Raw genomic sequence first — 13,055 nt, 5'->3', positions numbered from 1 at the left:
ACGAGTACCTGGGCTTCCCTGGTGGCACAGTGGTTAAGAATCTGCCTGCCAATGCAGGGGACACGGGTTCAATCCCTGGTCCGGGAAGATCTCACATGCCACGGAGCAACTAAGCCCGTGTGCCACAACTACTGAAGCTCGCGTGCTTAGAGCCTGTGCTCCGCAACAAGAGAAGCCACCGCAATGTGAAGCCTGTGCACCACAACAAAGAGTAGCCCCCGTTCGCTGCAACTAGAGAAAGCCGGCGTGCGGCAACAAAGACCCAACGCAGCCAAAAATTAATAAATAAATTCATTAATTAAAAAAAGAATTGCTAGTGTATAGATACACAACAGATTAAAAAAAAGAAAAAATGAGTACACTGTGAGTGAAATGATGTAATGGAAAAAATGAGTACACTGTGAGTGAAATGATGTAATGTCTGGGTTTTGCTTCAAAATAATCCAAGGTTGCAATGGGGGATGGGAGTAATAAGTTGGGGTATAGATGAAACAAGATTGGCCAAGTGTTGATAATTGTTGAAGCTAAATGAGAGTATATATGAGTTTACCATACTTGAAATTTTTCACAATAAAAACAAAAGAAATTATTTTATTTATTTATTTTTGGCTGTGCTGGGTCTTAGTTGCTGCACATGGGCTTTCTCTTGTTGCGGCAAGCAGGGGCTACTCCTCATTGTGGTGTACAGGCTTCTCATTGCAGTGGCTTCTCTTGTTGAGGAGCACGGGCTCTAGGTGCGTGGGCTTCAGTAGTTGTGGCACGTGGGCTCAGTAGTTGTGGCTCGCTGGCTCTAGAGCGCAGGCTCAGTAGTTGTGGCACATGGGCTTAGTTGCTCCATAGCATGTGGGATCTTCCCCGACCAGGGCTCGAACCCGTATCCCCTGCATTGGCAGGAGGATTCTTAACCACTGCATCACCAGGGAAGTCCCAAAAACAAATTTTAAAGAAACAGTGACATTGAATTTTAAGCAACAACTGCTGGATTGAGAAATTCTACAATTTAATTTGACTGTAAATACTGTATAAAAATCAAGCAAATCTTATTTGCCTGTATCTTACCAAGGGAAAGCATTCTTACCAAAAGAAACTGGATACATAGGCTTAGAGTCTAATAACTAAATTTAGGGGAAAAGTGAAAATACCATAAAGAAAGGAGTCTCTTTGGCTCATGCTACCATAAATAAGCATGAATACTTCACCATGATGAAAAAAAAGCGAAGAACTAGTAGATGTAGTTCATCAAAGAAGAATGCAAATTTGTAATAGTCAAGATGAAAAAAAAAACTGATGTCATCCTGGAACCATGCAAAACTAGAGAACACAGGATGTACCGTGGAGTAACTTGAAGTTGCAGAGGTGACTGACAGCACCCAACAGTAATTATTATTCATTACAACGTATGACGGACTAAACTCCCAGTTGTCTTAACAGCATGTCAATGGCTGGTGCAATAATGTCAGTGAGGAACTGGTGAGGCCCAGGGAGGCAATTGTACAGGCGCAAAGACAGGAAAATGAGGTGGAAGCTCTTAATGATGTCACCATGGAGGGCAGGAGGCTGGACAGTTAAGAAGGCCCTAATAACGAGCTCAGAGAAACAGGGGAAGAAAATCACCCTAAGTAAAGAAACCATAGGAAGGCTGGGCTACCCAAAACACTGGCTTGGCAGTCTCCCACTCTAGAGGTTCTTCTCTGTGACTTGAGCATCAAAAACACCCAAAGCTTGGGCTATGTGTTGGACCATGTTATTGTGAAAGTCAAGGTGGCCAGCCAAGAAATTCTGTTTGCCAAATGGAAAAGGACTAAAGTGTCATTAAAAGATATTTTGTGTCCTACCTAGAGTTTAATCTTGGCGATCTTACAATCTCAATTATTTATAATTGTTCCTGTAATGTCCCATTTGCTTTGAAATGGATATAAAGACCAGAACCAACAGGCATAATTTCATCACAAGCAGCTGTACCAGCAGCTCTGCCGTGGGCCTACCTCACACCACTGTGACCTAGAGAGGAGGGGGCTGTAGAGGGCTCCCAAGTCATTTTTGGTGTTGCAGGTGCTGTTTAAAACCAATGCTTTCATTGGTAAAGAGAGCGATTTCTGAGAAAGTATATTCAAAGATGAAGGCGGGGGGCCTTTTCCTCTGTATTTTAACAACTGATACATAATCTAATTATACAATGTGTTTAATTCAAACGTCACTGCTTGTAAGTACACAGCTAAGTATATAGATAAGGGAGCTGTGATAATAAACCCATAGATGATGATGATGACATGGATTTTACCATCTTCCTTGTTGATGGAATAATGCTGATTAGCACATATGCAGCCTTGTGGGGTAATGGACAGGACACTCAGCACTCGACAGGTCTTTATGCTCTGCCGGGCCTGCTCTGTGATCAGCCCATTCTCACATTGCGACACTGAGGAACTGTGAGAGCTCTCAGTCCAATTCCCTTGTTTCACAGAATAAAATGAGGCTCAGTGCAAGGAACTGACTTACTTGCATGAGGTCCCCTATTTGGTAAGTGATTGATTCTGAATTCAAAGCCGTACTTCATGACTCCCAAATCAGTGCTCCTTTCATTGTACCACTCTTCTCTCAGGTGAGAATGAAGATGCATTAAATTCAAACACACACACACACACACACACACACACACACCCACTCATAGTATAAAATCTAAGCTGTGTCTGACTGGTAACTACCAAATGGGGACCAGTTGAGTTCTAGACAGAGGCTCCTGTGTGCATGGGCATTTGCAGATAGGGGACACATTGCTGAGAACACTCTAGGGTCTTGTCTCTGTGACTCGAGCAGTAATAACACTCAAAGCTTAGGCTACATGTTGGACATTGTTACAATTCATGGATTTCACTTTTCTAGAGATTCTCTTCATAAAGGCTCAGTTCCTTGATATCAATGGGATGTGGCAGTTTCTTTACTTAAAATGTGCTCTAGGATACAGAACTTGGGTCTTGGAGTCTGTAATCCTGGTTTCTACAGTGACCTTGGTTGAGCTAATTACTTAACCTCTCCGAGTCTGTCTTCTTGCCTTCAATCTGGGAGAAGAATGCCTGCCATATTTTTGTCATAAGGTTTTTTCTGAGGATCAAATATATATGAAAGTGCTTTATAAACTGTAAAGTACATATAAGTGCAGGAATTACTACTTCCAATATTACTATATAAGAAAGATCATGCAGAATCACTACTTAGGCATGCTGGCTCTCAGTAACAATGTGAAGTAGGCTAGGTGATCTTTGGCCCTGCATCACCTACCCCCACCCATTCCTGATGCCCCAGATCCTCCAGCTCCTCGACTAGAAGAGCTGCCTGGCAGGTGATGGAGGAGGCATTGCTGGACGCCCCCCCCCCACACAAATGACAGCCCGAGTCAGGCTGCCTGTCCCTCTGGGTAACTCTAGCCTCACCTGTGAGAGGTTAGCTCCTCAACTGTGGTTCCTGTACCTTTCTCTCTGCCACAAGATGGGTAGGTGACAGGCCATTAGACTAGGACAGAGGGAACAGTCATCTCTGAGAAGCAAGGGACAGTAGGAAAAAAAGAAGTTCCATGAGAATATACTTTGACCTGTACAAGGAAAGACAGGAACATGAATGAAGTGGCACGGTGTACTCACATCACCTGATTACGATGGGTGCAGTCATTGCAGAGAATGCTCACCATAAGCCTTAGACTTTATCTGTGACACCCTGAGAAAATGTAACCAAATGGGTTTTGGCTTAAAATTCTTTCTGACAGCTTCGAGTCCATTAAAAATACATTAAATGTCAGTGAGAATTTGCCACAGCATGTTGTTTTGCCAAGAGGAAATTTGTTAAATCAGGACATACATTTTAAAATTCTCCACAAAATCATTTCAGTAACTTATTTTCCATTTATTGCTATGTAGAACACTATACACTTTGAGAGAATCACTTATATAAACACACAGATACATACACACACTTACTGTTCTTTTTCTTCTTCTTTTTTTTTGGTTTTGTATCTTGATGAGAAAGTTTTATCTGGAAAAGTCAATGTGGTTCTCTCCCTGTTTCCTTCTTAGTATAATTCACAGAACTATGGCCACAATATCAAGGAGAAGCCACTGTCTTAGAGTGGCTACTTTTTATTTTGATTTTTTTGACCAAAGGGTGCTGAGATCAGGATATTATCCTAATTTTAATTTAAAGAGAGACGTGAAAGAGAAAAGAAAATTGGTGTTTACTGAGAGGTACTACACCATCCTTGGCATCATATTTTATTTCGTTCTTAGACCAATTCTGTAGGGGAGTATTTCTGTATGCATTTAACAGACAAGGCTCAGAAAAGTCAGATAATTCTGCTAAGACCACAAAGCTAACAAGGAACAGAAATGGGATTCTAACTCAGAAGACACTTTCCCCACTAGTCGGTGGTAAAAAAGAAGCAAACAGAAAGAAACTATCTGGAGTTTTAAAAAGTTGGTTATGTGCTGGGGTTGAGAGAAGGGGAGTGGGTGGGAGAACAGATGAATCAAGATTAGCCACGAGTCGATGACTGTTGAAGCTGGGTGATGGGTTTCCTTATACAATTCTGCCTGCTTTCGTGTGTTTGAAAATTTCCAAAGTCAAAGATCAAACAAAACAAAAAGCTGCTTAAAGGACACCGACAACAAAGAAAATATTACATATAAATAATCTTCTGTTGTTTATAGAAAAGACAATAAAGTTTTACAAAAAGGAGAAAGAACAAATCTTCAGTTCCTTGAGATATTTATCCAAATGTACCTGGGCAGTGATTATACATGACCTGCAGCTTAACCTCTGCTTGTCAGAATGGAACTCATTCTACTACTTAGAGTGTATCTTGGACAAGGGGCTGCTTCAGAGATTCTAGTTACTACCTGAATTATTTCTGCTAACTAGATTGGAGATTTGTATTTCAAAATATCAGAAATGCTACTCATGTTATTTTTTCACTATTTTTAAGGTTTTCTAACATTATCGAGAACTACAGGAAGACAGTGAATCTCACAGATGGGAGAAAGAATATTTTACTGCAGAAAAAGTATGGCTTTGCTTAACTTGAAAGGTTAACTTTCACTGAGACCGTGATAAAAGCTTTTACAAAAAGAAGGACAAATGTGTAGAATTACCTCCACTGCTGTGGGCTATTCTCAGGGCTTCCAAAGAAGCTGCTGGAGTTACTTCTAGCTGGCAGATCATTACTTTGGCTCTGCTAATGGCACTGGCTGCTTCCCTCAGGTCTTCAGGATTTAAAAGTAAATTTGCTCCAGCCACTATAACGATGATATTCTGGCCTATAAAGAATTTCTACATGTTTATATTAAAAATCAAGCAAAACCAAGCAACGACATCCTGCAATGTTAAAATCACCCTTAGAAAGTCATTATATATAAAATGTGTTGTAAGTATTAATTCTAGCATTTCTAAGCCATTCAGGTTAAATTTCATATTCCTAATGGATCTTCCTTTACATCTCTGTAGGTATCACGTTATTCTGATCATCTTGAGAAAAAATCTAAAACAAAAGATTTCCCTTATCAATATTCTTATATATTTACAAAGAATATTAGCTGATGAATTATATATAACATACTTAAAAGTTTTCTCTTATGGGAAATGGCTGGTACAATATATGTGGTAAAGATTCTGAATCCTAAATGACAGAGGTCATAATGATGAGTATAAATAGGAATCAGCTTGCTTAATGCTAAAAACTCATGCTCTTTAACATGCAGTCAGTTCATGTGTGTACCCCAGGGTATTCAGAAAAGTGATTTTGTAAATCAAAACACATTTTATGATATCAAACATGAAAAACTATATGAGATAACTTAAGGCAGGGAGAGAGTGATATTTGGCCTATACTGTACTAGATCAAACAGAAGCAGGACTAAGGAATCTTGTATGCTTATCACTTGGACCCACTCTCTACAATCCCACACAAGTGAGGGAGGCGTGGTGGTGCATTTTCTCTGTCAGGTGAACTCTCAGGAGCTGTGCTGTCCAATACGGTAGTCATGAGCACAAGCCACATGTGGTGACCGAGCACTTGAAATGTGGCTTGTCTAGACTGCAATGTACTTCAATCGTACAATACATGGCAGATTTCAAAGACTAAGTTGTAAGAAAAGAAGGTAAAATATCTCATTAATTTTATTTATTTAAATTTATTAATTAAGTTATTTTTGGTTGCATTGGGTCTTCGTTGCTGCGTGTGGGCTTTCTCTAGTTGCAGTGAGTGGGGGCTACTCTTTGTTGCGGTGTGTGGGCTTCTCATTGCAGTGGCTTCTCTTGCTGTGGAGCACGGGCTCTAGGTGCGCAGGCTTCAGTAGTTGTGGCGAGCAGGCTTTAGTAGTTGTGGCTTGCGGGCTCTAGAGCGCAGGCTCAGTAGTTGTAGCGCACAGGCTTAGTTGCTCTGTGGCATGTGGGATCTTCCTGGACCAGGGCTCGAACCCGTGTCCCCTACATTGGTGGGCGGATTCTTAAGCACTGCACCACCAGGGAAGTCCCTCATTAATTTTAAAGAACATTTTGATTACACGTTGAAAGGACAATATTTTGGATATATTGAGTTAAGTGAATATATTAAGATTAATTTTACCAGTTCCTTTTTACTTTTTAAAATGTGGCTAATGGAAAATGTAAAATTATGGACGTGGCTTGCATTATATCCTATAGGACAGCCTGACCTAGGGGGATGAGTTGCATCAGTCTTTTCTGTGCTCTAGGCTGCTTGTGCTGATCTTGTATAGACGTGACCTAAAATTACCTCTGACCGCAGAACACATGCTGGCCTATCATCTTACCACAGATGTGTCTGTTGGCCAAGGAGGACTTAATAAAGTGGGGATGGTTCAGCATAAACCCTATCTCAGTACTGGAAAAATTCAAAGTACCCGCACACTGAAAGACAGCATACCTCCTCGCCTTTCTCCTTCAGTGACCTCATTCTCTCTGCTACAGTCAACTGCTGCTCTGTGTTGCTGACTCCTGAATAGACATTTCTGGCCTGGCCTTGGCTGATGAGTGACAAAGCCCAAGACGAAATTTGTCTGGTGGACACTGCCATATGGCGAGCTTGTTCATGCCTCAAATTAAACTTGTCAAAACTGCTACTCATCCCTTCATTTAAAGATGCTGATTGTTGCCTCTCTGGGTATTTGTGTTAGCTCTTCTACTACAATCTATACTCTCGAGGGCATTACCATACACTATAAACCAGACAGAGTCTACCGTAACAGGCACCCCATACACAATATTAAATATCTTTGCACGGAAAATGCAGTATTTTGTTACACAGATAAGAAAGAAACAGAACTCGATATCCCTAGAACACAAAAAAGAGGTTTAAGACAGGGAATGAGCTGCTGTTAGCAGCAATAATTACTTAAATGTAGCTTAAAATAATGGACACAGACTGTTGTTAGAATGAAATCTTTTGTCTACTGTCTTTAAGTGGAATATATTTTTTGGGGGGTTGTTATTGCAACTTTGAGATCACTAAAGTAGAACTAAAAATACCATAACTTCATGATAAATGATTTTGTGAAACTGCATTATAAATAAAAGACATATTGTGAGAAATCCTAATTTAAAACAACGCACTTGTGACTTCTCACAATGCAGTAGATTCTTCTGTCCTAGGTGCTCCATGAAATGCTTGGTCCTTCTGAATGTTAATTCTAATTTTAAAAAATCTTATGTAGGGCTTCCCTGGTGGTGCAGTGGTTGGGAGTCAGGGGACACGGGTTCGTGCCCCGTTCCGGGAGGATCCCGCGTGCCGCGGAGCGGCTGGGCCCGTGAGTCATGGCCGCTGAGCCTGCGCGTCCGGAGCCTGTGCTCCGTGGCAGGAGAGGCCACAGCAGTGAGAGGCCCGCGTACCGCAAAAAAAGAAAAAGAAAAAGAAAAAAAATCTTATGTAGGTGTTTTTATACTTAAAATAGTTGGCAGCAATTATGAAAAGTTTACTTGAGGGTAAAGGGAAGTTACTGTTTTTTTCCCCCCGATAAATTTATTTATTTTTGGCTGTGTTGGGTCTTTGTTGCTGTGCGCGGGGTTTCTCTAGTTGCAGTGAGTGGGGGCTACTCTTCGTTGTGGTGCACGGGCTTCTCATCGTGGTGGCTTCTCTTGCTGCAGAGCATGGGCTCTAGGTGCGTGGGATTCAGTAGTTGTGGCATGCGGGCTCAGCAGTTGTGGCGCACGGGCTTAGTTGCTCAGCGGCATGTGGGATCTTCCCGGACCAGGGAACGAACCTGTGTCCCCTGCATTGGCAGGTGGATTCTTAACCACTGTGCCACCAGTGAAATCCTGGAAGTTTCTGTTTTTAAAAGACAAATGTTTCAACTATTGCAAGGCCTCGTGACAGGCATAGCTGTATATATAGACTTTTGAGATTTGGTTGCTGTTTAAAGAGCAGACAAAATTGAACACTAACAATAAGTTAGAAGTAATTGGTTGCTGCCATTTGCTCAGTAAATATTCTATAAATATGATTCATCAACTTTCTTTTGCACCTATCTATTTACATTTATTTACTTAGTGTAACTGAAATGACAGATGAATACTTAACTACTTTAGAGAGAAATATCAATTCTGGGTTCACATGAAGGGTAATGGGATGCTACAGAATATAAGTATAATTTTGAGGCAACTATACCACTTCATATGTATTGGATGGACAATTCTGTATTTGAATGATCAACTAGGGAAGTATAAGTAAAGGGCAACATATATATTTAGATTGGAAAGACCATACATTAAAACTTGGAGTGGTGGTTATGGTAAGAGATCCATAGGAATAGGGTAAAAATTGATGCTTCTGCTCTAGTTCTGGAAATGATACTCCAATATGTGAAACACATACCTTCATTACTGACAATTATAGAAGCAGTTCCTGTCGCAGCATCTTTAGTCTGATATGTAAATTCTAAAAGAAAAAGGAAATCACAGTCACGTATGTACAGCCTGGCAAGGATAATCTATTTTAACAATTTCAATGCACCACTAATCCTTGGAAAAACTTTTTAACCTTTAACCATCTGGAATGATAAAAAAGAAATAAGTAATTAGTGCTAATTTATACCCATCACCTATACAATGAGAAAAATACAAGTCTTCACACTTAGCTGCGCCTTTTTTCTACATTAGTGGCAACCCAGCAAACCACCCCCGCTTCCAATGCCTTCAGATTATTCACAGTTGTACACATATGCATTTTTCTAGACCACCATATTTCTTTTCTTCAGTGAAAGAAATGACAGACTTGAGATGAAAGACTAAAGGTCAAACTCATAAAATGAGATTGTTTGATTTTCTTCATTTTCATAAGCTTCGCATCTCTTTAAGAACTATGGTCTGGCGTGTAAATGGAAATGTTGATCAGGCAGCCTTTGGCAGCAGCAAAGAGCCTTGAACTGGAGCCAAAGACCTGCACTCCAGTCCTGGCTCTGGCTCTAGCTAACTGTGTGCTCTTGGACAAATTCAGAACCAATCTGGCCTTCAGTTTTCTCTTTTGTGAAATGATGGTATCAGCATCAGTGGTTTCTAAGATCATTTCCAGCTATGACATTCAATGACTTTTCTTAAGATATCTTTTGTGAATGCAGCACCTGTTTTCTCTTGTCACCTACTTTTTTTTTTTTTTTGCGGTACGCGGGCCTTTCACTGTTGTGGCCTCTCCCGTTGCGGAGCACAGGCTCCGGACGTGCAGGCTCAGCGGCCATGGCTCACGGGCCTAGCCGCTCCGCGGCATGTGGGATCTTCCCGGACCGGGGCACGAACCCATGTCCCCTGCATCGGCAGGCAGACTCTCAACCACTGTGCCACCAGGGAAGCCCAACTTTTGAAACATTTCTATGAGATGAATGCTTGTAACCTCCTATCATTTTATTCCTGTCTGGAGAAACGTACATGAAAGAATTAACCAAAGGATATTTAAGCAAGACTAGACAAAGCTGTGCATAAAAATTCTCTGGCCACCAGGGGAGGATCTAATAATTCTATTGTAATTTCAACTTGTAACCAGATTCCAGAAGAAAGTTATAAAAACTAACTTTAAGAAAGATGAAATTTTACCTGTAGAAATATCATTCTGTTTCAAGTTTTCTATATAATCATTGCCAAAGGAATCTTTGCCAACCTGTACCAAAGAAATGATGAACATTAGATTTTTTACATTTAGTAAAATGCTACAATGTAGTTTTTAGAATACTTAGCATTTTAAAAGGGCATATCTGCATGGTACTTTGTAAACATTAACTAATTAATCCTCTTAATGTAAGATGCTATACTTGATTTCAGCCCAAATAATTGTTATATATTAATGTTCCATTTGTATCCTGCCTAAAACGTGAAACATTTAATGACTATCACAAGTTCTGTAGCTTCACTCTCATTTTGATCTTTTCATATGGAAATTGCCATTGAGACAGAGCTGTCCACCATCAACAATCCTCAATATTTATGAAGAATGTCAGCTGTTCATACTTCAGTATAAATGAAGGCATCTTTGTAATGACCTGCCTGGTGTTTTAGAATCTTCTTATCTTCTCCACTGACCCTGACATGGGGCAAAGAGGAGGGAATTTAAAAAGTCCTTGCTAACTTGGGTAAGTTGGTGTAGTGGAATTCTGTTGTTTTGCATCCTAGCATCCATTCTGGTAATGATACTTCGATTTTTCCTTTGGACTCTTCCATTCACAGACAACATGATTAGGGTTTCACATTTTTTACAATCAATGAATCTATATTGACATATCATTATCACACAAACTCCATACTTACATCTGGGTCCATTCTGGGACTGTACATTCTTTGGGCTTTGGCAAACGTATAGACATGTATCCACCATTATAGTCTCATACAGAGTAGCTTCACTGCCCTAAAAATCCTCCGTGCTCTGCCTATTCATCCCTCCCTCCTCTTAGCCCCTAGGAACTTCTGATCTTTTCACTGTCTCCATAGTTTTGTCTTTTCCAGAATGCCATATAATTGGAATCATACACCATGTAGCCTTTTCAGAATGGCTTCTTTCACTTAGTAATATGCATCTGAGGTTCCTCCATGTCTTTTTGTGGCCTGATTACTCATTTCTTTTTAGTGCTGAGTGATATTCCATGGCATGGATGTACCGTTTATTTCCCCATTCACCCACTGAAGGACATCTTGGTTGCTTCCAAGTTTTGGCAATTGTGAATTAAGCTGCTATAAACATCCATGTGCAGGTTTTTGTGTGGATCTCCTCCTATTTTTACTTTTAACCAGCTTGTCACCATTTAAATATCAGGAGACTCCACAAAAAGAAACACGTTTCTGGGAAGTCCTGAAAATTTAGAGGTCCTGGTAAACACCAGGCCTACATTCTTGCAAGACAACAGAGCTGAACCTATCTCTTTAGTGAGCACATGCTCTCTAGTTCACCGTAGCCCCCACCTGGCCTACTGCAATGTATGCTACCTGTTTGGCCCCAGAGGCTTTTAGGCTTGCCACACCTGAACTATACTTCTATTTTTCTGTCCTGCAGATGAGTGCTTGGTCAGTGGATAACGTCTCTACCTAGGTGTCAGCACTCCTGATATATTCTGCTCCTCTTTGGACATATCAACAGAAAGAAACCTAGAGGTTAACTTGATCAAGAACCTCAATGAGTGATGATAACATTTCCTGGTAAGCTTTTAGACTGTCTAGGTTAAGGGTCAGAAAATTTTTTCTGTCAAGGGCCAGATAGGTAGTAATGATTTAGACATTGCAGGCCAGATGGTCTCTCCTGCACCTATTCAGCTCTGCTATTGTAGTGTGAAAACAGCCAAAGACAATCTGTAAGCAAATGGGTATGGCTGTGTTCCAATAAAACTTTACTTGCAAAAGTACATGGTGACCAAGATTTGCCCCATGGGACACAGTTTGCTGACCTCTGACTTAAATGCCACCTCTGACGCCTTCTTCCTCAAGGAACACTTTTCCCTGTGCTCCTTTTCTGGTGGAAATGCTGATTAGGCAATAATCTCAAATAATATATAAGTTGTTATTAGCAGAATTTCTGTCTCTACAGTGAAGTACAGAGGGTTGCTGTGGGGAGAGTCCCCTGGTAGAAGGAGGTCATCGACTAAAGGTTTCCTTTATGGAAGGCTGGCCATTTTCTACCAGGTAAGAGCCAAGGCATCCTGTTTCTTAGGTCAAAAACTCACACCAGAAAACAAAATCTTTGTTATCTCATCTTTAAAAAAAAAAAATTTATTTACATTATTTAACTCTCTCCCATGGGTAATCAAAAGTGTTGTATAGTTGGGAAAGTATCATTATAAGAATGCTGTAGGAATTAAGAAAGGCCATCCCTAGGCATGTGGAGCCTGATACAAATTAGAGCAAAGGAACTTCTCTACCCTTCCGTATCAGTTTTATACAGGCAAAATCTGTTTAAGGTGAATACCAAGGGCAGGCTTGATAAATGGTGCTGATATTACAAATATTAGGAAGTGCCAGGGTTCGGAAGAATTGTTGGAGGGGAGGAAGAAACCAAAACATGGAGTTTTGCCCTCAAGAAACTGATGATATTGGAGGGAAAATAAGACGTGGAGACACAGCTATAACACCGGGTGGAATATCGTGTGCATCGGAGGCCTAATTAGGAAGGGATTTCATGCTCAGGCTGTGGAAGCTTTTGCAGGCTTGCTGCAGCTGTATTTTAGAGGCTGCAGTAGCTGCCTGTCTTCTTCCTGCCCAGAGAATTACCTGATTGGCTACATCCCTCAGTGATTGTGATGGTTCCAGATTTATTCTAATAGTGATTTCCTGGCAAATCTGTTGGCTGGCCTTCTAAGTTCTGCATGAGAAGTGGAATAAAATGCTTTGTTTTTGCCTTCTTTGGTATTCTCCTGTCAAAAATAAATGGAAAAATAGCAACACTGTTGAGGATTAGAAGAAGTTGACTCCAGCTCCATTAACTTCGCATGGAGGTTGTAGTGACACATTACAAAGTAAAAGTAGTGAAAAAAGCCTAAGAATAGGAAGACAATATTTTCATTTGTGTCATGGAAGTCAGAAGTCCC

General features: G+C 40.6%; 2 protein-coding genes across 5 annotated transcripts in view; one reads left to right on the top strand and one right to left on the bottom strand.

Annotated features, from left to right (window-relative positions):
• RBKS (ribokinase) overlaps window positions 1-13,055 on the bottom strand; it is a 77,931-nt gene that overhangs the window by 44,533 nt on the left and 20,343 nt on the right. For 2 of the 3 annotated variants that reach the window (XM_022574177.3, XM_022574180.3), the window contains exons 3-5: window positions 10,084-10,147; window positions 8,873-8,935; window positions 5,139-5,303 (exon numbers count right to left, since the gene is read on the bottom strand). In XM_022574177.3, coding sequence (XP_022429885.2) covers window positions 5,139-5,303; window positions 8,873-8,935; window positions 10,084-10,147 — 292 coding nt within the window. The remainder of the gene's footprint in view (window positions 1-5,138; window positions 5,304-8,872; window positions 8,936-10,083; window positions 10,148-13,055) is intronic. The other variant, XM_022574179.3, reaches the window with a different exon arrangement.
• The window catches only part of BABAM2 (BRISC and BRCA1 A complex member 2), a 462,266-nt gene continuing 455,397 nt past the window's right edge, over window positions 6,187-13,055 (top strand). For both annotated transcript variants that reach the window (XM_022574181.2, XM_089923326.1), the window contains exons 1-3: window positions 6,187-10,616; window positions 11,531-11,673; window positions 12,059-12,153. The gene's annotated coding sequence lies outside the window, so the exon portion shown is untranslated. The remainder of the gene's footprint in view (window positions 10,617-11,530; window positions 11,674-12,058; window positions 12,154-13,055) is intronic.

The sequence above is a fragment of the Delphinapterus leucas genome, chromosome 13 (assembly GCF_059928025.1).
Source record: "Delphinapterus leucas isolate spDelLeu-1000000601 "Yukka" chromosome 13, BTC_Dleu_Yukka2, whole genome shotgun sequence".
Lineage (NCBI taxonomy): Eukaryota > Metazoa > Chordata > Mammalia > Artiodactyla > Monodontidae > Delphinapterus > Delphinapterus leucas.
The sequence above is the reverse complement of the archived record's forward strand: the minus strand, read 5'-3'. Positions and strand labels throughout refer to the sequence as shown.